We start from the raw sequence: 27,212 nt of genomic DNA on the forward strand, positions 1-27,212 counted from the left end.
GACTGGCGGCAATTATTGGGGAATCCCTATTAATCCCTATCCCTATTATCTACGTGGAAATGGGAAATAGTTCAGTGCAAATGTAATTTCTTGCAGCTTTCTGAATGGTTGAGACATACGTCATATGTTATTTTATCGAAAATAAAACAAACTAAAGGCATTTGCATGAATACCATGATTCCGTAGCTGATGAAGACATTTTTACTATGAAAACAACTTTCCCCAGTGGACAATTAATACATCTAGCCTATCTATTTATCTATATATCTCCCTGATTATCTATCTATAGGCCTATGTCTATCTAATTGCATCTATATCTGCTCCGCCAGACGGACACATTGACGAGAATATCAGTTTTGTAAATTATTTCGTTCTGTTTACCATATTATTTATGAGGATGAATTGCAAAACATGCCAATATTTCACTTTTTTTTTTTTTTTTTTGCATTTCTGTTGTAATTTTCGTTTGATTTTGTTTGTTTTACACTGCAGATCGATCAAACGGGTGTTCGTGTAGGCTGTTAATTGCAATACCTGCTTTGTGAAGTCTTCAAGTTATTTATGAGAGGCAGTATTGCCATTTCTTTTACACAACGGTCTACAGTTTCACACACTTTCACGTGTTTCTTCCATCTGCCGACGGTGTCGCCATTTCTCATTTCACCCGTTTTTGTGCGTACGCCTGGGTCAGAGCTTGCGTGAAGGACCGCACATTTTCCCGTCAAGTTTGCTTTTTATAAATACCAATTATTGCGTAGAGAGTGGCGTACGCAACGTTTATAAATGAGGCCCCTGGTGACCATGTATTGGTGTTGGTGGGTGTTGGCTGTGACTCCGTGACAATACTGAAACAGTTAAAGCACATATAAACATGATTTCCATGTATGCAAATTAACTGTACGTCAGTGTTTCAGTGTCTCTGAGCTGTGGATCATAATCGTACGGCTTCATTTGTGAACGGATGAAACACTCTCTCCTCTTGGACAGTGGACTTCCATTTCAAGAATGCAAGAAATGCTTTGAGATTTATTACCAATATCTACAGAAATTGAAATTCAACTGTTGTTTCTCTATCAGGCCGTCTTTGGGAATTATGTCTCAGAAAAAGCAGACATTGCTGTGGCTGATGATCCTCTGCTGTTGTACTTCATGCCAGATAAGTATGTTAAACTTAAAGGTACACTATGTAACTTTTTTGTTTTTAATTAAAATGTAAATAAATAAGGTTATGACACCAAAATTATATTTCAAATATTATTAAAAACAAGTAAACAGCCAGCAAATAAATAGGAAAAAATAATCAAATTATGAGCAAAAGCACAAATAAATACAAAATAAATACAATAGACAAATATGCAAATTTCAGGTTTTTCTGGTAGGTCTAATAGTTGTAGTGGGTAAACGGATCACTGTGGTGTGTGAACTGAATTTGGTAACAGTCCAGTGCATTACAGTGAAGTTAGCTGAATATATAATAAAAAAAAGTCATAAATTATGCAAAAGCACATTTTATAGTATGACCAGTAGGAGACTATTGAAGTGTAAACTGGATTAAGTGACACTACAGTGTGTAATATTGAAGTTGACTATTTTTATGACTATTTTTGTACTAACGCTTTTCGGGTTTTGCACTTTGCAGATGGTCCTTTCAGACTTGTCTCTCAGCCGCCTGCTCATAGAGATCTATTCATATTATAAGGTTCATTTTTAGGAAAATTAGGTTGTAACTTGTTGTTTATGTTAAAGATGTGTAATTTGTGTTTTTACAACAATGAGCTCACAAGTTTTTTGATACGGGAAGTTAGAATCTGTGAATAGGCTATGCCAACTTTAGTGAACTCCTTGAACTAAGCACTGACCGTATTTCTTTATACTTAAGTACAAGTTTAAAAATAAACTCTATGAACCACTCCATTGTTAATGCACTGTTTGAAACACTGCCAGCGGGACATTACAGGAAGTGTACTCACAGCAGGTTTTGTGAGACATCACAATTCTTTGCGAGGGAACCTCCCATCCTAAATTTTTCCACCACTATGTCCCTTAAGGGGCTCCGCACTTTAAGACCGAAAGCACAGATGCAATATAATGATACACATCCGATTTCTTTCTCAACTCAGGGCTCCAAACTGCAACAGCTTTTCCTGCTGGTGCGATTAAATTTTGTTAGAGGTCGCACTGGTGCCCATCTGATAAGAGCTGCCATTTCTGTTACATATGAGAGACATCAAACAGCAAACGAAAAGTATACTCGTTTGAGCTGCGGACCATTTATCAGCTCGGAGCAATAATAGACAGCGCAGTGCGAGCTCACACACGGGCTGATCTCGATCACATGACACCATTACTACACAGCGCTGGAGATCCAGTGAGAAAGCGATTGAATTCACCACAGAATTAATAACATCGCTACTCTGAGATCTAGTGGAAGCGTTCGGCGCTGAACTCTCTGGTATAAACCACAGATATCAGATCAAACAGAGCTGATGTGGAGACCAGGAGAAACATTGAGACAACATGAGCGAAGATCAGGGGTTTCAGTCACAAATCACCAACATTCACCATGATTTACTTTAGTAACACCACATGGGATTGTGGCAGAAATAGTTGAATGTTTTTTTGTTTTTTTTACATATTTCATCTGAGGGTTCCTACAACCTTTTGAGAGTGAAATCAAGGGCTTCACACTTTTTCCAGCACTTCAAATCTCTAAATATTTTCCAATTTTAATGTTCTTTATTTTTAATGTGATGATTTGTAAAACTAAAAGTTTAAAGGTGTAGGAAAACTAAAACTTTGTGGCAAATTATTTTTTATAAAAAAAAAGACATGAAATGACCACTATAACCAGTAGATGGCAGCATAGGATCTCATTGACTTATTAGCCATTTCCACTCCCTAATATATGGACAAAAGTAGGAAGTCACAAAGTCTCATAAAAATAAAAATAAACTTTTCTTCTAATTGTGACTGAAAGAAAGCAAGTAAAGAGCTCCTTATATAATCACTGAAGCTGTCGGTCAGTTCAGTGAGACTATAGAAGACCAATGGTACATTTAATAAAAATGAGATTTTTGCACATTACTGTTGTTAATGAAATATCATTTTATCTGCATATCAATTCAAGCTCAGTGCTTCACTGTGAAAATTTCCAATAACAAACATGTACAATTATTAGTAACTGCACTTATTAACAAAACAATGCAAAACGATAGTAATTTTATTATTAAATTAAATTTTATGATAAATTTCCCTCCAGTGCCACCAAATCAGTTGCTGGCATCACCATCTGTAGAACTTAGTGGTGCTGGTGCCACTGCTCTCAAATGTTAGTCTGGAGCACTGTCACCTTTTTAATTTACTCAAGACATAGGCTAACTGACTGTGTTTACGAGAATACTTCCCAAGACGGATATTTTGACATAATTGTGTGTGTATGTGTCCATCCAAGTGCATGGAGAAATGAAAGAGGAATCAATTTAGTGCTTGCGTGCTATCTGAAATACGCCTCTCTCTGTGTGCCCGCTTAGGGTGTGTGCGGCTGTGCGCACAGATAATAGTGCGTGAGTACCGAATTAAATGCTCTTCTGCCTCTTCTAGCACAGGAATGGTTTAAAATATATTGAATGTGTAAACTAGCAAGACAAAACACGTGCAAATGATAACCTTTTACTCTATAGCGGTTACACTTGCAATTAATCCACAAATCACATGCGTGCCTGGTCTGAACGAATCACAGATCTACTACGATCCGTTTAACCCATAAACTAGCTAGTTTTCTTACTAGTTTTCAGATACAGATATTGAATAAAGTGATTAATTGTGAAATAACAGCATAGTCTTTACCGCATAAAATAAATATAGATTAATCCTCATTAAAGTCACAAAAGTTTTTCAATCAACAGCAGTATTTATTTTCTGTCCTTTGTTGTTTGATTAACATTTAAAACCGTGACAGCAGCAGATTATTAGGCTAATTATTAGACACATATGTTTTCTTTCTCGACTGTTTATGTTCACTTAAGACATAACTGTATTTACTAGAATACTCGCTGAGACAGACCTTTTGACATAATTGTGTGAATTTGTTCCTTCGAGTGCAAGACGACATAAAAGAGAGCTCAATTCAGTCTTTGCACACTGTCTGAGACATGGTTTTCTGTGTGTGTGCTTCGGAATTGAATGTTTTGCGCACACAAAACTTCTCACACAGTGAGCGAGTACTGAATTAAGTTCTCATTTGCATTTTCTTGCGCTTGAGTCAGTTTGTTACGAAGGCGCTTTTCCACTGCATGGTATGGCTCAGTACGGCTCGCTTAAACAGTACCACCTCGGTTGGGGTTCCAAGCGTGCCGTACCAATACTAAAATGTGACGTGTAAACTACAGATCACTGATTGGTCAGAGAGAATCAACACTACTAGCGTCATTGGAATTTGCTTGGAAATACAAGATTAGCTTACCCTTGTGCGCCGTCAAGCAAGCCTGTCGTCTTCTGCGCTTTGTTGTAGTAGTTACCATACTCTTTTGGTTTATTTTGCAGTATTTTGTTTTGCTGCCATCAGCCACCTTTGAAACAAACCTTTTCGTTGTGCAGTGAAAACATCCACATGCCGAGAATCAAGAACACCATTACTTCGATAGGCTCCATTGCTCCTATTTCGCACGTTTTTTTTGTCGCGTTTACGATGATGTCGTGGCAGTAGAGGCGGCACAACTACAACATAATCCCACCCACTTGAAGCGGTACTACTGCAGTGGAAAAGCCGAGCCAAGCCGTGCTGTGCCGAATAATCAGTGTTGATGCCAACAGCACAGGCAATAATGTCAGCTGCACGTTCTCACACATTCACCAGTGATCGAAATAAGTAGAGCGCATAAGCCGAAGTTTCTCAAACTGCAAGTTGTAAGAACCAAAATGACAGGCTTACTGCGTTTAAATGGTCAAATACATGACAAAATGAAATGACAAAGCAATGTCAAAATGCTATTTTTGGCGAGTATTCAGTTAAACACAGTCAGTTTTGGATCGTAATATAGTTGAGAAAGATAACGCATGTTGTGTAACAGTATATTGGATCTGTGCATAAACTCTTAAAGTGACAGCAGCCTAATAAACCTGCTGCCGTCTGTTAATCAAAAAAACAAAAGACAAAGAGAAAATCTTTTATAGCTTTTATAACTTTAACTGTAAGCATTAATCTGTATTTAATTTTTACAATGAAGACTAGCCAGTGTTATTTTATATATATTTGATTACTTTAATTTCTGTAGTATTTCTGACCTTAATAATAACCTGTTACTGTTAGACCAACCTTAAAAACTTAAAGGGATAGTTCACCCAAAAATGAAAATTCTGTAATAATTTACTCACCCTCAAGTTGTTCCAAACCTGTATGAGTTTCTTTGTTCTGCTGAACACAAAAGAAGATATTTTGAAGAACGTTTGTAACCAAACAGAGAGAGCAACCATTGACTACCATAGTAGGGAAAAAATACTATGGTAGTCATTAGTTGCTCTGTTTGGTTACAAACATTCTTCAAAATATCTTTTGTGTTCAGCAGAACAAAGAAACTCATACGGGTTTGGAACAACTTGCGGCTGAGTAAATTATGACAGAATTTTCATTGTTGGGTGAACTATCCCTTTAAAGCCATTTTTATTTCATATCTCTCTTTATTCTATTGCATTTATGAGTGCTGTTGTTTGCAATTTGTTTATTTGTTCTTATTTTATTACTGACTTTATACTTGTGTTTTTTTAATGAAAATAAACTGTTGCATTGAAGTAGATTTTTTTTTGTATATACTGTCAATTATAGTTATATAGCAAATATTATATTATATTACTATAATACTATCAAACCCTTGAAACTGATCCAGAATGCAGCGGCGAGGGTGGTCTTTAATGAGCCGAAGAGAGCGCACGTCACCCCTCTCTTCATCAGTCTGCACTGGCTACCAATAGCTGCTCGCATCAAATTCAAGGCACTCAAAAATCACCTAAAGACACATCTCTTCCAGCAGCACCTGACCAATCAAGAATAGCACTTATCATTCTATTCATTTTCTGTCTGTCTAATTTATTTATAAAAAATAAAATAAAAATAAAAAAACTGTCCTGTGTGTTCTGTGCTAGATTAACTGAGACTTGTTACAGCACTTGCATACTGTTGCCCTTGACTGTTCTAGTTGCTTCATTTGCTCTCATTTGTAAGTCGCTTTGGATAAAAGCGTCTGCTAAATGACTAAATGTAAATGTAAATATTATATTATAGCAAAAATCGGTATCGGCAGGTCACACTTATAATAATTTGACCAAAAATAATTTGATTAAATATATATATATATATATATATATATATATATATATATATATATATATATATATATATATATATATAATTATAATATATATTATATATATATATATATATATATATATATATAATATATATTATATATATATATATATATATATATATATATATATATATATATATATATATATATATATATATATATATATATATATATATATATATATATATATATATATATATATATATATATACCAGTTACATATTGTTACATAATAGCCTTAAATTTTGTCTTTGGTCAGCCAGTTTCAAAGTCCGGAACTCAATTTGTTTCTGGAACCCAAGTAGCTCAATAATTCTAGAAAGATGTGAAATACACTGATAACATGACTGTGTGAATATTACATATTTATTGTCTGAAAGTTTTCAGTCAGAGCTAATTTCTGTTTTTATTCCAGCTACACATATGACATGTCTATCAGCTGATGATAAACAGAATCTTCACATCAATATCAAACTAAACATCTCTTCCGGGGGTAAAACCTGTGCATATTTTATTTATAAACCATTTTTGAATTCAAAACTCAAAAGTATTTTTTTTAACAAATGTATATTTATTATTATTATTTTTTAATTAATTTTTTTCCCCCAGGAATGTGCAACACTTACAGTTTAAACATAATAAAGCAAGACCCCATATATGAAGTCAGAATGAATGAGACGGTTGAAAACATAACATTTTGTTTTTCGTCAAATGAATTTAAAATATGGCCATCAGTCTGGACTTCGACAGGTGTGTGTTATCCTAAAATAAATGCAGTGTTAATGCTGTTTTTTGTGTCTGTTCTTCATAACTCTTCAACACACACACACACACACACACACACACACACACACACACACACACACACACACACACACACACACACACACACACACACACACACACACACACACACACACACACACACACACACACACACACACACACACACACACACTTACTTTGCAAATGTCAGTGTTGATCATGATAAATTGTTTTAGTGATGATTATGCCATCACTGTTGAAAAATTAATGCAAACCAAAAACAAATCTTAACATACACTAGATTTATATTATTTAGTAAACTCTAAGTGGAATCTAATACATTTCGGTGAGGACTTTGTGTGAGGACTGTAATAAGAGCAGACCATGGTACAAGAACAGATTATTTTAAAGGAGTTTAGTTACATTTAGCAAGTGTTGTAATAATGTAATCTCTTCCCTCCCATCAGATCAAAGTGTTACTTGTGAAATGAAGAAATGCAAGAAACATCCCACATGTACCACAGACCAAAATACAAGTAAGACGTCCACTTTTATAGTGTTTTTACATTTCAGTTTACATGATCAATTATAGCAAAACTTCTTTAAAAGGAGAGTTGTGAATGTGCACCTCAAATAGTATGCAATGATGTCAAAGCAAACTGACAAGATGAACACAAACAACTTACAGAAAGGATGTGTATGGGGACCAAAAAAATAATTGCTTACCAATAGGGATGTTAATGATTAATCGATGATCGATTAATTGTCGATAATACATTTAATTGATAAAACCTATCGATCATCGATTAATCAGGGTCATGCGTGTGCGTGATGCTCAACCGCGGAACAACTCGACGCATCCGCACCATAGACTGTAAAAAGTGTCTGCGCGAGGGTGGAAAGCGGACGAGGTGCGCGCGCAGTCAGCCTCAAGAGGCTCACACGGCGGAGCCAGACAAAAGTATAAACAAGGCTTAATGATGCGAGCGCGCCGGAGCTCTGTTTTGGACCATTTTACAGCTAGAGTTACACCTTCATCTTGACTGCAAGTTTGCATGTGCATTCACAGCCTTTTGCTTTGTGCAAATGTAAGTTGTAATATTGTGTTTATTTTATTTGGGCCTATCTATAGCAGATTTTTTAATCTCATATAGGATGCATCTGGTTAAGAATTAATGATTGGCCGGTATTTTTTTTAAATAAATTTTGTCTCGTTAGGACACGATGTATTGGATACAATCTTTTTGAATTAATTCCCAATCATATATTGCATTGTGTTGATCAAAATTGAAAATGGATAAAAACAAAGTTATGCAAATTTATTGTTAAGTAGGGATGCCAATTTACACAAATTTCCATGATCGATCGTCGTTTAAATTAACGATCGATTAATCGATTAATCGTCAGCCTTAACTGCAGTATGCATCTACAGCAGTGGCTTATAGCCGAACACTTGACAGGGTGTGCAAACGCTGCTCAAGCGACCATGTTTCTCACCAAATCAAAGAGAAGGGTTTTTAATCTAAATAAAGGGGTATAGGATTGTAAAATGAATCGATGTGATTGATCATTTAATTAAATTACTTATTTAATATTCAAATATGAGTAATAAAAGTCAACGTGTCACCAACTCCACCTCAGATGCGTGCTCTTCAGAATGTGTGGATGCGCTCTTCCTGAAACATCGTGTTGAAAACGGCAACTAGACCCAGTAAATTCACAACAATGTATTACAATATTGTTCTCTTTTTAGTGATGTGTAACATGACAGTCCCAATCATAGTCATTATAAGTTGTGCATTGCTGTTGGAGCTGCATGCCCTGATCACTGGCATGCTTCACTACTGCATTAATTCTTAACCAGATGCATCCTATATGAGATTAAAAAATCTGCTATAGATAGGCCCAAACAAAATAAACACAATATTACAACTTACATTTGCACAAAGCAAAAGGCTGCGAATGCACATGCAAACTTGTAGTCAAGATGAAGGTGTAACTCTAGCTGTAAAATGGTCCAAAACAGAGCTCCGGCGCGCTCGCATCATTAAGCCTTGATTATTTTTTACAGTCTATGGTGCGGATGCGTCGAGTTGTTTCGCGGTTGAGCAGCAAGCGCACGCATGACCCTGATTAATCGATGATCGATAGGTTTTATCAAATAAATGTATTATCGACAATTAATCGATCATCGATTAATCATTAACATCCCTATTGGTAAGCAATTTTTTTTGTTCCCATACACATCCTTTCTATAAGTTGTTTGTGTTCATCTTGTCAGTTTGCTTTGACATCACTGCATACTATTTGAGGTGCACATTCACAACTCTCCTTTTAAAGAAGTTTTGCTATAATTGATCATGTAAACTGAAATTTAAAAATTTTGCTGTTCTATTATAAGTATGCATTTAATAACTTTAATAAGTATGCATATAATATGCATATAATAACTTATAATATAATTTTTCTTCATATACTGTATGATTTGACAATTACGCTGAATTATGTGTCCTCATAGTCTCTTCAGATTGTCCGAACAAAGGTCTTGTTGATCCTGGAAAGAGATGTACAAACGCTGCATATAAGCAGTCTACATGCAGCAGTGAGTCTTAAGATTTATAAACTACTCAACAGAGGCCACACTTGTCCGGGACAAGTGGATTTTTTGAAGGGGCAAGTGAAAAATAGGGAATCACCAAAGTGCAATTATGATTCTGCATTCAGTTAGTGTAAGTGGAGATCGATAGTGGATAATAATATAAAACGAACTGACGTTAACAAGGTTGTCCTTTTGAGGCTCGCGCAGCCTCTTGAGGAGAAAATCGAAAACAAATGATCGCCGCTCATACAAAGAAACTCAGTTAACATACATGGTTAAAATGGTGTAGTTATTATATTTATAACATATGATACAGTTAAGCAACATTACACTAAGAGTGTTGTTTTCCTGAATACCATCACGACTGAAAATAACACTGATTTCATACGCCAGTTCCATAAACAATTAATTAACATTAAGTCACTTACATTTCAGATGCAATATTGACTGTTTTTGTTCTATTTCTATGCAGCGAAAATAGTTCCAAACAAAGATCACAGCAGAACCGTAATGCATCTCACAGCAACAGCGTGTTACTGAATGATTCAGCGTTTGAATGAATCGGTTGAATCAAAGATTCAATGACCTATTCGTAAACGACCGCCTAATTCTTGAATAAATCAGCCGTTTGAACTCGACTCAATGACTCGCTCATTAAGACGGTCACATGCTGCCACCTACTGGTGGTTTAGTTTCATCTTTCCAACATTTCTTATTTGTATATTCAAAAATATTTAAAATAACCTCATAACATTATTTAATGCAGTTGTAATTTTTCAGTGCAATGATTTAATTTGATTGGTAACAGCCTTTAGTGTCTTATTCTAATGTAATTTATAGATCAAATTTAAGAATATAAAAGGAAAGCTGAAGCATAGACATTTTTAATAAGATTATGGAAAAATGCCCTTTATAAAAAGGTAAAAATATCACAAATATGCATATTTAAATATGTCAAAGCTGATTGAACACTGGTGAGAATATTGCTTCAGAATAGATTATATTTACAAAAAAAATCCAGACAAGCTAATTTTTTACTCGGACAAGTGAATGACAGATTTACTTGTCCGAAGGACAAGCATGTGAACAGGCTTAATGTCGAGCCCTGTTATATATATATATATGTGTGATGAAAGTTGAGTTGACGTCGCCTAGTCGCTGATGACGTCATTAATAAACAAATAACCCTGAACCATGAGCTGAGACGCGAACACAGGTTTTCTTATGCACATGACAGCTATGGCATATGTCACAGCGCTGCCCATAAGATTATTGCTCCTACATAACAGCTTTTGTATCAGTTCTTTTGTCTTTGGGTCGTTTTATTTCTCACAGATTTCTGCTCGTTCTGAATCAGATAAAGTAGCACAATAAAGATTATGTAGGCTATATGAATGCATTAGTGGAGAGAGCGATTGCGTCTGAATTAATTCTACTTGCCAGCGTCTCTCTACTAATAAGCTGTGAGTTTTAGTTACTAAGAATGTTATAACTTTTCAGTTTCTAAGCTATTTTAGTGATACATCACAGAACAGCGTTGATACATTTCTGCGCTACTGAATGGTTTTGTGTAAGGCGCGCAATCTCCGTGTGATGTGCGAGCTATGTGTGTGTGTGTGTGTGTGTATTACAATCAGTCCCGCCGCTGGCCGTTTTGATGCCCTAAGCGCAATCACTTTATGATGCCCACGGTGGCGGCGTTCACAAATTTTGCAGAGCTGACCTGCGGGAGGGTAGAGAGAGCATTTTTTTGTGGTGCTCCCCAGAGCACTTGGTGCCCTACGCGCAGCGTTACCCCTTTTCCACCAAGGCAGTGCTAGAGCTAATTCAGAGCCAGAGCTAGTCCCAGTTCATAGTTGGTTCGACTGAGGAGCCTTCTAAGAACCGGTTTGCTTTTCCACGGGCTGAGAGCCACAACAGAGCCATGTCTTACGTCACTGTTTACGTCTCATCTCTCTCAGCAACGCTAGTGAGGCAGCGGCAATGTTGCCAAGTATGTGGTTTTGCCGAGGGCTGTTTTTTCATGTCCGCGGGATGAAGCGACCCCAATTATGTGAAATTTAGCCCTGGGAATGCGAATTTTAGTGCAAAAAAACACATATTTTACCCCCAAATGTGATTTTTACTGGGCAATCCCCCCCTGGATCGCGATTGGGCTTGTTTTGAGTAGCAATTGGGCGGGTTTGTTGTGAAAACCTGGCCACCGTGGGCAGCGGGAAACACACACACACCAGGCTTGTTCGAGATGCATCGTCACTGCGCAGACCGATCCACGTATGATATAAAAAAAAAACGCATGAGTGAATCAAAAGCATAAGGAGTCGTGTGCTCTCGCTGGACTCGTTATCATACGGCGATCGGTCTCTGCACAGCACCGCTGCGAACAAGCCTTCCATCAACAATGCAAACGTTGCGTTACTATTGATTCACATGGCTTTACGATCCTACATCGGCATCAAAACACAACGCAAACACAGCGAATCCAACGCATTCATGCAGTTCGCCGTAATTTGTATAGACGGAGATTACAAACGAGCAGCAGCTGTTAGCTCCATTAGCTGCTATTTCAAACATGGCGGATCTCAAGTTTGTGTTCGTCTTGTTGACCCCGCCCCCAGCGCCTGACGTAATCAGGTCTTACTTCTAGCCCTGTTCTAGCCCAGCAATGTTTTGGTGCTACTTAAGAACCACTTTTCCTGGCTCGGAGCTGGGGCTTTGTGTGTGGAAACACAAAGAACCGATTTGAAACTAGGCTCTGGCTCCGATCTAGCTCTGGCTCTGCTTTGGTGGAAAAGGGGTACGTGTGATGGTAGCGACGGCACTGGTTAAAATGCAGCACGCATTTGGAAACAGAGCCTGGCAGCCTGCATGTCAGGAAATGGCTTATCCTGTCGCGCCCTATAGGCCAAAAATCTAAAAGATTAGACTAAAAGATTAGTCGACTAGACGGTGCAACCCCTAATATATATCACACTATAGTTAATTATATTGTGTTATTTTATCTCATTTCTGTAATTAAAAATAAGAAACATTACACACAACAGGGCAAATACAATATAACAAAAATAAGAATTAAATTAAGCTTTTCAGGTACAATAGGTTTATTTAACATGTAGTTATAATAAGTACAGAAATTGTATTATCAAATGTAAAAACTAAATATTGCATAGCTTTTCCTGTATGAATTAAATATGAATTTATAATTATTATTATTATTATATTCACATTCAAGCATTTCACCTCTCTGAAGTGTCAATAGTGCTATATTTTTGCATACCACGATACACAATATAGCAAAATTGCCAACAAAATATATTTTTTAAAGGAAATTATATCTATCTCCTTACCGCCTAGCCCTACTTCAAGTTATACTAAGTTATATTATATTAAAGGGGTGGTAAACCACGATTTCACTATTCTAACTTTAGCTATAGAGTGTAATGTTGCTGCTTGAGCATAAACAACATCTGCAAAGTTACAACGTTCAAAGTTTAAAGCAAAGGGTGATATTTGCTTTTAAAGAAATCAGTTTCTAAGGACTACAGCAAACGGCCAGTAGGGACTACACACATTCCACCAGGGTTGGTGACATCACCAGGCTCAATATTTACATAAACCCCTCCTCCGAGAATATTAAATAGGGGGGGCGGGGGCGCCATTTTGTATCGCGGCGCTGTTGTGGTATAGTTAGGCTGGAGTGTTGTTGCCGCGATGCCAAGGAAACGCTGTTATTTTCATCCGGATTGCAGGTCTGGGGTACTTGCTTTGTTCAGCCTTCATAGGGACGGGGGTGCGTTGCAGAGCGTTTAACATACAGCATGTTATATGCACGTGTGTATGAGACAGAAGGGAACAGGCACGCGCAGGGCTCCCGCTGCACATCTGCACAACAGCTTGTCCTGAAAGCTGGATTTACAAACAGAAGCTGTTTACGGGCCACAACCTGTAAGTCTGATTTTTATTTCATCTATGTGTTTTCCTGTAATAGGTTGTAGCAAGGAAGTAAACAGATGACAGCGCTGTTCTGCAAACCAGTCTGTTAAATGCTCATTCATACTTAACGTTATCCGACGAACACCTAACGTTACAAACACTAACGTTAAAATCTCAACAGCGAGCCTGGCATTAGTGTAAATTATTCTTTGATTAGAGCTTTTATGTATTGTTTATCTACAGGCTTGCTAAACATGGTTCTGTGTGTGATTTGGCTAACTTACTAGTAAAGCCAGTGTTTAGTGTTCGTTTTGGGTTAGTTCTTGCGACAGATATTTGGCTATAATCGTTCTAAAAATACAAAAGTTAAAGTGCCATTCAGTAGCGATTATAGATCCGCAGTCTTTACTCTTGAGGACTGAACAGGTTCTGCTCGATCATCTTCACTAAAATGTTCTGGGTCTGATTAGGGCTCAGATTGGTATGGTTTTATTGACACCATTGTTTCTAATACTGCCAAAGCACAGTCTACCGGTAAAGGTAAGGGTGTGACGTTTCCGACAAACGTGCACTAGGCGGTTAGCGAATCACAACACACTGGGCCAGCTAACCAATCTGAGCCCATTGCGTATTTTTGAGGGACTGGCTTCATACAACCCGGAAACCATCAGACCGTTTTTACAAGGAGGGACAGAGCAGTGTAGAATAAAGGTCAAATATATGAAAAATAAAGATTTTTTTTAAAAACGAAGCATGAACACATGTTACAGTGCACCCCACAAACACAATCAAGCCTTCAAAAGAATGTGTTTTACCACCCCTTTAAGTCCACTAAGTTATATTATATTAATTTAACATAAAATACTCCCAAAAATCAAGATAATAGTGCATCATGTTAAGTTAAATGTAAGAATATTATTCAATTTTCATTCAGCAAATTAGTCAATGCACTCCAGCTCTACACTTAAAATGCTTTTGGCTGATAATCTCACAAGTTATCTAATATTTCCTAGATCATAAACCAAATAAAATAGACAGGTGAACACAAATCTATTTATTCTTAGTTGTGATCTTTATTGTAGGACTCATTATTCATTAATGACTGGACTATGTCAATATTAATGTGAATTGTGATGAACAAGCATCTATAAAACACTACAATGCAGAGATTACAATATTTTTTATGTTTATAAATAAGCAACATAATATATTAAATCACTTTAATCTTTGACATTAAGTTGTATATGTATATATATATATGTATATATATATATATATATATATATATATATATATATATATATATATATATATATATATATATATATATATATATATATATATATATATATATATATATATATATATATATATATATATATAATACATCCCATCTTTTTATTTCTGTGTGCTGAAGAAAATGTAGGAAGCAAATACATCCTGCGTTCAAAGGAGAATGAATGGAAGTGTGTGACCTGCAATAAGACATCTACTGCTTATATTCAAGTTAACAAAACTGCCAGTATTAAACCACCCGAGACAACTTACAATCTAACTGCAGATGCTGGTCTAAAAGACCTGGATGGGTTTATTGTTCCCTCAAATGCATCGTAAGTGTGCGGTTACCAGTCACTTTTAAAATTAAAACTCTATTACAAAATATAGAGTAATTAAGCCTGTTTTGCAGTGTTGCCTTGGACAAACTGAAGTCTCTGGTGGAGCAGATGAAAAAAAACAACACAAACAGTTCAGCGATTGTGATGGGGGATATTATAGGTATTATCCAAATACAAGCCAAGAACACAGAAGACACTGAAGACGCATGCTACTGTATAGAGCAGAACATGATATATGTAAGGCATGAGAAACATAAACACATGCCCATCTGAGTAAGACTCTTTATTTATCAATGATAATTCTTCTTTTCACAGATTCTTGACTGTCAAAGTGACCTGAGCACAGACTTTCCCTGGTCCGTAATGATTTCCAGTGAAGCATTTGATCAATCACGAGGAAACAATGGAAGTGCATTTGTTGGAATTTTACGGTTCAAAAACATGAGAAAGAAGGTTGTGTTTGTTTTTTCCAACGTTAAACTGTTATTTAAAAAAAAGAGCTGATTCTTTAAAAAAAAAAATTTTTGGAGTGAACTATAGCCAACCTTTAACACATGTTTCTTGATCTATCTTATTCACACATTTATATTTATTATATTAATGATTTTCTCTATTCTTGTATGCTTTCTGGTTTAGAATGAAACTAAAAATTACACTGTTTTGAACGATGAGGTTTATGGAATAACTATGGGCGCCAATATCTCCAACCTTATCGACAATATAGAGATGTTCTTTACATATAAAGATCTGGTAATGAAGATTTTGTTGCAAAAATTATTTTGTTATAATGACGAGACACTGTGAAAGCAAAGTAATAATCAAATGTGTTCTTACAGGTCGGTGAGCCGTCCTGCAGTTCTTGGGATGGCAAAGGTAAATTCAGTTATGGCTGCATTGATTGGTTTCTAGGGGTGGCACGGGTCACAAAACCCACGGTTCGGTTCGTATCACGGTTTTCGGTTCTGTACGGTTGTTGTTGTTGTTTTTTTTCATCATTAACACTCCAGAAATTTACTTCAGCATATGATATATAGCTTAATCATCCACAATTTAGGATACAGTATTAAAAAATTGTTATATCATGTAGAAGTTGTTTCCTAACTGGCTGTCTACCGAGTCCGACACATTGGCGTAACATTTTCATGTTAATCATGTCAATTTTGATCAGAACGATGCACTGTGGCTTTAATTCAGCTGACCTGATTAACAAATTTCACCATGAAGTGTTCCGTGTGTTTCACAAACACCATATGACATCCAGCGCTGTGAAAAAAAATATATATACACGAAAACACAACACTGCCAGAAGTTTTTGCCCAAACTTCAAAGGCATGTTTAAATTATTAAAACTAGAAGCATATCTTAACTTTTAAATGTTACATTTAGGATCATGTGAACTACTTATACAACATGTTATATGAATGTGTGTTTGACAGAGGGGAACACGGTCGCATTTGCAGCAGATATGTGCTGCCCATATAGCGTTTAAATAGTGTCAAATCTCGTGCACATAAAACAAAGACGCACGCACATGATATGAGCGCACAGAACAGTAACCGCGCGATACTGAGAATTGACACTATTTAAACGCGATATGCCCTTCATAAATCAAAGCATGAGACAGACAGGGGTCGGAGGAGAACACCGGAAAATGTGACAGAATGGACAATATTTGTCTGTATTTCCAATTCACGCACGGCTCCCGCTCTCCATTCGCACTGCATCTGCCCTGCCTGCTATACGTCGCTGGCGCATCCTCCAACTCCGGGCAGCCTTTCTGCATTTCTACACGTGACCTGCAGCACTCCACTTTTACTTTATTTTACTGTATGTCCACACACACACACACACACACCTCTTATTTCGCGCAAAAAGGACACCCACTGTCTGAGGTAACATACGGGCACGAGGATACATTGCGCATGCGTCGAAACCGTGCGACGCACACGTGCCGAACCGAGACAAGCGAACCGAACGGTTCGGGTTTTTTTCATGTACCGTGCCACCCCTATTGGTTTCCATGAACAGATAACGGTTCTTATCCAGAAATCGGCTGTGTGTTTGAAAAATGCCGGAACCATGTGTAATTCAAAACTTTCGGTTTCCGAAAATGGTTGTGGTGAGCCGTGTGGGAGAAATGTTGGGAGTGTATATAATAGTAGGATCCTGTGATTTCCTTGGCACAGAAAACATGGATGGAATTACAGAATCTGGTCATAAAAAAAGGAATTGACTGTAGTGTATAATGTAGAATGTTACAGAATTTGGCAAATCTGGAATGAGTAAATAAAAAATTGGGGATACATAATGAATTAAATCGCAATATGGACGAGTACCTGTGAGTATTAAACCGTAAAAAGACTTTTAATATGACCTCTTTTAATATGTTCTGCGTGTCTCTGTGTGAATGTAGTACACACAGTGAAACACGCGTGATGCTCGTGTTATGTGTGATATGTTTCATTTTCAACGTCTGCCGTCTCTCATGAAAACATGCACTTCATCTCCAGAGCTGCTCTGAGAGTCACTTCCCCAGCATTCCACCATTTCATTTGAGAAAATGATAGGCATTTAGGCCTATACAAAGAAACTTAAATCTAATTTTTCAAACTTGAAGAAATTGTGGCACAAACATATTACTGTTGTATAGTACAGTGGTATTCAAGTGGCAGTGTATTCAAGTGGTGGTTCAATCCGCACCATGGGACGTAATTGCACCTTTTCCACAGTTTAAAGTGAGCAGTGCGTCAAAACAGATAGCAGGGGCATAGCTACAGACGGTGCAGGCAGACTAGTGTTCATTTCGTTAATGAAAATATGACAGAAAATGTTCGTTGACAACCTTTTTTTCCATGACGAAGACGAGATGACACAAACGTCATTAAACGATAACTGTGACTATATATAAACATGCAATATCGTTGACGAAAAAATATGAACTTGAACCAAAATCTCTTTGGTTTTGTCTAGGGGGAAAAGAGGAGAATTCCAGCGTTCATGCTTGCGGTTGCCAGATTTCAATCATTTAAATCCCCCAATCAGAGCTTTTCTGTTAAAAGAACAAGTATTCTATCTGGTGTTTTACTTAAACATTGCAATCTGGCAACCATGTGCACGCAAGATTTCTCTTGCGTGTGCAGGGTTGCGCAGATGATCGGAAAACACCAAACAAGCTGCTAGTGTTGTCACGATACTGGAATTTCTAACTTCGATACTATACATAAAAAAGTATTGATATTCGATACCATTTTCGATATCACACGGAAACGCTGCATATACTGTCAAATAGATATTTTTAATATAATTTATTTTTTTGTCCATCTATTGAAAGTCTAGGCATTAAAAATGTATTCTGAAGATATCACTTTATATGATAAAGCTTTTTCTCATATATAAACGTTGATCAATTACCATTACAATTATCTCACAAATATTTGCTAACTAATTGTGTTGCAATAGCTTACATACAGCACAAGGAAGCTTGATTTCAAATTGAATTTAAAAAGACGAGTAAACAGTAATAAAATAAGAACAAATAAATTACAAACAATAGCATAAATAAATACAATTGAATAAAGATACCAATGAAATAGACTGCTTTATTTTTACAGGTAGGTCTAACAGTATTCAGGTAAGAAACTGAATATAAAAAACAACAACAAGGTATTCAAATTTAAAATAACATTGGATAATCTTCATTGTAAAAAAAAATAAATACAGATTAATTCATTAAAGTTACACAAGTTAATCAGTCAAGAGCAGTAAGTGATTGTTTGTCTTTTTGTAGTTTGAATAATACATAACTGCTGTCCCTTTAAGACCAACATGCATGGATCCCAAACACTGTTTCTGTGAACTGGTTACGACTGTTTACGTTAATAATCACCAAGATGGGCATTGAGGCATCTTTTGAGTGTATTTGACCATTAATAAGCTGGAAAAAGGAGCTCATTTTTGCCCTTGTATTTCAGAGACGGCTTTATTATGGAATGTGTGTGTGCGCTTCAGATCTGCGGAAATTAGTAGAATTAACATTATGTGCAATCCCGTGCGAAATTCAGACCGGCCACATGAACACTAACATACTGTCATGAAGAAATATCCAGCAGAACACGCGTTCGCCGTGTTCAGAGGGTTAACCGGACTGAATGAGAGGAGGCAGGTGTGTGTCAACTCGCTCTCGGTCGGAGAGGAGAGCGCAGCTGATATCGATACTGTAGAAAATGAGTATCGTATCGTTTCAGAATCGATACATATCGAAATTTCGATATTTTTTACAACACTACAAGCTGCATTTCAACAATCTCCATTTGAGATTTTCAGCTTATATTATTCAGTCGGTCTGTGTTCTGTCACGAGCCGCTTGTGCTGTTTGTGCCACTAAATCTGTTATCAAACCTTCTCAGTGATGAACTGTAAAAAATCCAGTGCTGCTGCCGATACAGATTTTTGCAGACTCCACTTTTCTTTCTAAGAACTATAATTCCCGAATGGACTTATTATACAGGTGGCCACCGATCACGGCACCACGCTTGAGTTCACTGAGCTCCTGAGAGCGGCCCATTCTTTCACAAATGTTTGCAGAAGCGTCTGCAGGCCTAGAGCTTGATTTATACACCTGTGGCCATGCAGTGATTGAACTCCTGAACTCAGTGATTTGGAAGGGTGCCCAATACTTTAGGCCTCTTCACAGAGCACTTTTATTTTGAGAGTTGTTTAAGTGAGAGAAGATCCTGTAAGTTTTGTAATGTTTAATTTCTTTTATTATGAAAATTGTATTTTGCATTGGAAAAAAAGTACATTTTGGTTTGTATATGCTGTGAAATGTCCTCACTACTTAATATTCCATGCTCAACTGTTAGTGGTATTATAAAGTGGAAGCGATTGGGAACAACAGCAACTCAGCCATGAAGTGAAATCACAGAGCGGGGTCAGCGCATGCTGAGGGTCACAGAAGTCGCCAACTTTCTGCAGAGTCAAGAGCTCCAGACCTCCAAACTTCTGTGGCCTTCAGATGAGCTCAAGAACAGTGTGTACTATGGCTGGGAACTATACTCTCATTCCTGCGTAATGATCAAGGAACGTTGAGCCGTCCCATGAGTGCAGCGGAGCAATGATATTACGCAGCGCCTGCAAATAGTCCCCAGCACGCTCTCTGTGTAAGCAGGTTGTCACGTTGGTTATGTTGACGGAAGATAGCCTATTTTCAGGCACTGTGTAATATAATTGCGCCGCTGCAACCCCTGGTATGGCAGCAAAGTTCCTTGATTATTACACAGGAATGAGAGTATAGTTCCTAGCCATATCGGTCTAGAAAATCGCAACTTTTCATTTTCCGTCACTCTTAGTACATGTAACTATACACATCATAGCATGTAAATAGGAAAATGTTGGCTTTTTTGTCACTTATTGAGCAGTAGGCTAGCTGGAGTCGTTTACTTCCAGTCTTTTTGCTTAGCTAGGCTAGCGGTGGGTGCGTCAGACAGAGTTATGGCAAGCACAGAGATGAGAATGGTATGTATGGACTTATCTAACTCTGGGGGATACGAGGAATAAGATAAAGTCCCAAAAAGTCGGCGTGTTCCTGTAAGTGTCTAATTAGGTTTGTGGTGGTTCAATATTCTGTTCCCTCTCTAAGAGGCGATTAGGAACAGCTTAGAGCTTAACAAATATAGCATTCCTGTGAAATGAACAATAATAATATAATAATAAAACAGGATAGTATTTATCAACAGAAAGTAATCAAATGTAAAACCACTGCATAGTATTTACAGTATAAAAATAACTATAGATTAATTAATGCATTGTTAAAAGCGCTATATAAATAAAGTTGACTTGATTAATCTTACAAAATCTACTAAAGATTAGTAAGTGATTTTCTCTTTGTCTTTTGTTTGATTTACATTAATGACACAGACAACACCAGGTTTATTAGGCTGCTGTCACTTTAAGAGCGGATGCACGGATCCAAAACTGTTACAGATGCATCTTATTTCCCAACAGTACATGTTCACTTAAGACATAACCAACAGTGTTTAAGCGAATAGTCACCAAGCCAGGTATTTTTTTTTTTAAATATTTCTGTGTTTTTAACTGTTCAGACAAGAACCCGAAGCTTAAAGTACAAGTTTGCTTGGCCGAATATCAATCAATTCAATTCAGTCTAGGAGCGCACTCAAAGAAAGACACTTGAGGAACAGTATCACTTTCACAGGTTAATCCAGTTTTAATAACTCTTTTTATTATCGGGCACGTCCTGCAGTTTAGCAACAGTAGACTGTATTTTACAGCAATAACTGATCTAGCTGATTTGGACGTTAAGTTTGGGCTTTTAGGGAGGAAAGAAAGTGCACCACTGTGAAGGAAAGAAATGCACTAAAACATCATATCCCTAGTTTCTTGTTGTCATTGCTGTACAGTTGCTGTCGTTGCAATATGTCTCTTTTGCAAATGTATTGTTCTTTTCAGACACCTGTAAAACTGCCAGACCAATATGTAGAGAGGCAATTTTAGTTGCACACAGAAAAATTGTCTTGCAAGTTTTGCGTCATCTGATCGGCTCTCATTATCGCCTTTATAGAGACACCAATCAAACTACAGTATATCTATTTTTTGGCTTATAATGATCAGTGCCCAATCAATCAGCATAAACATTTATCCATGTTTATACAGCAAACTTCTGTTGCAGCTCTTTGTTTGATAAAAAAACAAGACTCCAATATTTTGTTTTAAAAAGTGTTTTGTGAATACATTTGACAGATGCAATTTAAGGTTTGTGAATTCATTTCATTCTCACTATTTTGGTTATACATTTTTATTAAATCATAAATCACAATATCTTGTACATCCCCATCACTAGGTAGAAATTCATGGAAATGTTATAGGAGTTGTAAAATACTATGTATTGCATTTGTTGATGTTGTGGTTCTGTTGAAATTATTTGTAATAAACTGAATATTGCGCAATATTTTTCCATAACATTTTTGATTCAAGAAATGGAAAATCATTAGGAAGAATCAGAATCAGAAAATGTGTTACAATTCCCAACCCTACCCATCAACAAACCCAATTTATTGTATATATTTAAATAGCTGCTCTCTTTTCTTTGAAGGAAATCTTGAATGGACGACGTCCGGCTGTGAGACAGAAATAATTGATAATAAAACCATAAAGTGCTCGTGTTCACATCTGACGTTCTTTGCAGTGCTGATGGTGAGAAGCTTCTCAGAGTTTCATTTAAAGACCCCAGATAAGAGAATTCAATTTCAGTCTTTTAGTCTTTTGTACAAGATGACTAAAGAAACTTAACAGATATACAGTATGCATTTAACATTTAAAGATCTGATTCTTTAAAGAGTTGTTTCTGTTGTGTTTTCTCTGATCTTTCAGTTTCCTCCAGATGTAAATCCAAACATCACAGCACAGTATGTGGAATCATTGAGCATCATCACTTCTATCGGCTGCGGCATCTCAATGTTTTTTCTGTCCATCGCTCTGTTCATGCATTTCCTCTTACGGTAAAGTATCTTAAAGTTTAAAAGGATAGTTCACCCAAAAATGAAAATTCTGTCATTAATTACTCACCCTTTCATTAATTACTCGAAGACCTTTCATCTTCAGAACACAAATGAAGATATTTTTTATGAAATCCGAGAGTTCTCAGACCTCTCCATAGACAGCAGTGTAATGAACACTTTAAAGGGCAAGAAAGGTAGTAAAATCATTGTTAAATAATTATAAGAAGTGATGAGAATACTTTTTGTGCACAAAAACAAGCAAAAATAATAATCAGGGCTCCAGACAAAAATATCAATTAAGGAGCCATTGGCTATATAAAATAATAAAAAATAAACGCATTTTAATTTTTCATGTGCAATTATATGGGCAGTGCTGAATTTCATTTTTGGCTACATCCATTCTTTCTCATTAAGACAACAGGTTAAGTAAAACATTTTTTTTTGTCTTTTTTTGCCTGTGTAGAACTGAAACAACTTAAATCTATGCGCCTCTTAACATTTTAACAACACCACACACACACACACACATTTTTGCAGTTGTTTTCTCCACTATAGGCTTTATTAATTTATTGTCATATACATAGAGCGCTTCACAGCTGTTACACATCACATAGGCTACCCAACACTTGATTTGTCTTGTTAAACTACTTCACTGAAACGTTCCCACATTTTACTTTACTTTATTTCCTTCCTTTTGTTAATTTGGTAAATTTGGCAAATTAGAACCTGAAGAAAAAAGTTTTAAACATGTTGATATTTCCAATCACTATGTTGGACAATTCTTATCAGAATAATTTCTATTAAGTTAGTGTATATTTTTTTAGGTAAAACTGTTAAATTTTTAAGCAATACGTAGGATTTTTCCTTTGGGTTATATATACTGTCCACTAGGAGGTGCTCTAAGTATATCTTATCCTTGATTTGTTTTCCCTGAATAGACGCTGGTTTTGAAAGTGAAAGAGTGACGCACGTTCGTTGCGTTTTACAGTGAAATGAGAGTTCCGTGTAAATAAATAATTATTCATCTCTCATCCACCCGGAATTCTTTACAATGTTATGATTCACTCATCACAAACACACTCAAAAATATCCACGCACACACATACATCCGCTAAACTTCACTGCGGACAAATAAGCATGATCAAAAACATCCGTGATCTTATTTTTCCTTCAGACAACAAGTTAAGAGAGTCAACAATGCAAAGCAAGAAAGGAATTTTATTCACTATTTAAAATAGCCCGTCGGGCAGGGCGGTGATACGTTTTGCGTATTCCTGTGAAGTTAAGGCATTAACAGAAAATTTGAATAAGAGTAAAATATATTGAGAATAATTATCAATTAGTAAGTATCAATTAAAAACGAGATTTGTTACTGATTAGTTGGCGTCCACACAGCCAAAAAAAATCACTCGCAAATTAATATTTTTGGTCGCAAATGCGACCGTTTTAGTCGCAGTCTGGAGCCCTGATAATTGATTTGTGTTATGGAGATGAACGAAGGTCTTACAGGTTTGGAACTACATGAGGGTGAGTAATTAATGACATAATTTTCATTTTTGGCTAAATTAACCCTTTAACATCTGGTTTGTGCGGTCAAAATTCTGCTAAATGCATCAAAAGTGTCTGCTAAATTCATAAATGCATGTTACAAATACAGGTTGTTTTTATATTTGAACAGGAAAGCCAAGTCAAATCAGGCCACGAAGATCTTGATGAACATGTTTGTGGCTTTGTTTCTCCTGAATTTATCCTTTTTGTCAAACGAGAGCGTGGCCAACACAGAAGACAAGGCTGCGTGCATCTTCATAGCGCTGCTCATGCATTACTCCATGCTGGCTACATTCACCTGGTTCTTCATTCAAGCTCTTCATATTTACTTATGGCTCATCAGACAGAATGTCACCATCACAAACTACATGAGGAAGATCACCGTGTGCGGCTGGAGTGAGTAATATGGAAAAAAAAACACCTGTTATAGTGTTGCCTTAAGAAATAAAACCAGCAAGTCTGACTGTAAACTCTTTGTTTTTACTTTTGCTTTTGCCCCCATTTTTCATGAGCTGAACTCAAAGATCAAAGACTTTTTCTATGTACACAAAAGGCCTACTTCTCTCAAATATTGTTTAAAAAAATCTGTGTTAGTGAGCACTTCTTTATTAAGATAATCCATCCACCTCACAGGTGTGGCATATCAAGATGCTGATTAGACAGCATGATTATTGCACAGGTGTGCCTTGGGCTGGCCACAATAAAAAGCCACTCTAAAATGTGCAGTTTTATCACAGCACAATGCCACAGATGTCACAAGTTTTGAGGGAGCGTGCCATTTTCATGCTGACAGCAGGAATGTCCACGAGAGCTGTTGCCCGTGAATTGAATGTTAATTTCTCTACCATAAGCCGTTTCCAAAGGCGTTTCAGAGAATTTGGCAGTACATCCAACCGGCCTCACAACCGCAGACCACCGCAGACCACATGTAACCACACCAGCCCAGGACCTCCACATCCAGGAGACCAGCCAGCTGGACAGTTGCTGCAATAATAGGTTTGCATAACCAAAGAATTTCTGCACAAACTGTCAGAAACCGTCTCAGGGAAGCTCATCTGAATGCTTGTTGTCCTCATCAGGGTCTCGACCTGACTGCAGTTTGTCGTCGTTACCGACTTGGTATTTGACAGCATCTGGCACTTTGGAGAGGTTGTGTTCTCTTCTTGGATGAATCCCATTTTTTTTTTACTGTACAGGGCAGAGGGCAGACAGCGTGTATGGCGTTGTGTGGGTGAGCAGTTTGCTGATCTCAGCGTTGTGGATCGAGTGGCCCATGGTCGCAGTGGGGTTATGGTATTGGCAGACGTATGTTATGGACAACGAACACAGGTGCATTTTATTGATGGCATTTTGAATGCACAGAGATACCATGACGAGACCCACGACCATCACCTCATGTTGCGATATGATAATGCACGGCCCCATGTTGCAAGGATCTGTACACAATTCCTATAAGCTGAAAACATCCCAGTTCTTGCATGGCCAGCATACTCACCGGACATGTCACCCATTGAGCATCTTTGGGATGCTCTGGATCGGCGTACACGACAGCGTGTTCCAGTTCCTGCCAATATCCAGCAACTTCGCACAGCCATTAAAGAGGAGTGGACCAACATTCCACAGGCCACAATCAACAATATGATCAACTCTATGTGAAGGAGATGTGTTGCACTGCGTGAGGCAAATATGCAAACCTGTGCAATAATCATGCTGTCTAATCAGCATCTTGATATGCCACACCTGTGAGGTCGACGGATTATCTTGGCAAAGGAGAGGAGCTCACTAACAGATTTAGACAGATTTGTGAACAATATTTGAGAGAAATAGGCCTTTTGTGTACATAGAAAAAGTCTTAGATCTTTGAGTTCAGCTCATGAAAAATGGGGGCAAAAACAAAAGTGTTGCGTTTATAATTTTGTTCAGTGTGCATATATATGTTTATATATATACATTTATTTATATATATATATGTTTATATATATATATATATATATATATATATATATATATATATATATATATATATGTATATATATATATATATATATATATATATATATATATATATATATATATATATATATATATATATATGTATATATATATGTTTATATATATATATATATATATATATATAAAATATTGATTTGATTTTTTTCAGATATTTTATTTCAAATAATGAAAATGTTTTTATTGTTTTGGTTTAGTGAACTATAATAACCCTTGATTTCTGTGTTTTAAGTGTTTTCAGCTCCGATTGTCATAGCTGTTGTTTCAATAGGAGGATATAAAACAGTGATTATAAACACAACGTCTGGAAAAACCACACGAATGTAAGTTGTTCTGATGTTACAAATATATGTATTAATTAAGCTTTTTTTGCCCCTATTATGGAACTTTAAAGGTTCCTAATGTTGTTTTGACATCTCCTAAAACAGGTTCACATGCATTCAAGGTCAAAAAACATAATATCCACTGCAGCATAAGCTCTTTTCTCTCACTGTCTGAAACTGTTTGATAAAAGATTCACTCTCTCTAAACCCCGCCTCTCTGAGAGCCTGCTCTGCTCTGATTAGTCAGATGGCCCAGTCTGCTGTGAATGGTCGGAAACCAAACTTTAATTAGCATATCTGAATTTTAGCTCTTCTTCAGCACTTGAGACACAGTGATATGATGACATTGGTTTTACCGTATCTATCTCATCAAAGTGGATTTGCTTTGGCAGCAGAAAACCGTGTCTTCTCAACATGAACAATATTAACCAAACTCTTTTAGTCTCAGCTATAACTACCGTGTTTGAGGGTGGGGCAAAGTAGACTCTGTTCACTGGCAGCCAATGAAGTCCATAGGCTGGCATTATGCAAATTAGTTA

General features: G+C 36.7%; 1 protein-coding gene across 1 annotated transcript in view; it reads left to right on the plus strand.

Moving 5' to 3' along the window:
- The first annotated feature begins 939 nt into the window (after positions 1–939).
- LOC307136295 (adhesion G-protein coupled receptor G1-like) overlaps positions 940–27,212 on the plus strand; it is a 33,390-nt gene continuing 7,117 nt past the window's right edge. Inside the window, exons 1-14 of the mRNA XM_079833191.1 lie at positions 940–1,160; positions 6,778–6,855; positions 6,972–7,112; positions 7,595–7,663; positions 9,646–9,729; positions 15,077–15,269; positions 15,347–15,512; positions 15,591–15,728; positions 15,912–16,025; positions 16,112–16,148; positions 22,387–22,487; positions 22,665–22,792; positions 24,471–24,736; positions 26,583–26,673. Of these exons, the coding sequence (XP_079689317.1) occupies positions 962–1,160; positions 6,778–6,855; positions 6,972–7,112; positions 7,595–7,663; positions 9,646–9,729; positions 15,077–15,269; positions 15,347–15,512; positions 15,591–15,728; positions 15,912–16,025; positions 16,112–16,148; positions 22,387–22,487; positions 22,665–22,792; positions 24,471–24,736; positions 26,583–26,673 (1,805 nt within the window). The 5' untranslated portion in view covers positions 940–961. The remainder of the gene's footprint in view (positions 1,161–6,777; positions 6,856–6,971; positions 7,113–7,594; positions 7,664–9,645; positions 9,730–15,076; positions 15,270–15,346; positions 15,513–15,590; positions 15,729–15,911; positions 16,026–16,111; positions 16,149–22,386; positions 22,488–22,664; positions 22,793–24,470; positions 24,737–26,582; positions 26,674–27,212) is intronic.

The sequence above is a fragment of the Gobio gobio genome (genome assembly GCF_949357685.1).
Source record: "Gobio gobio genome assembly, chromosome: 13".
NCBI classification, from domain to species: domain Eukaryota; kingdom Metazoa; phylum Chordata; class Actinopteri; order Cypriniformes; family Gobionidae; genus Gobio; species Gobio gobio.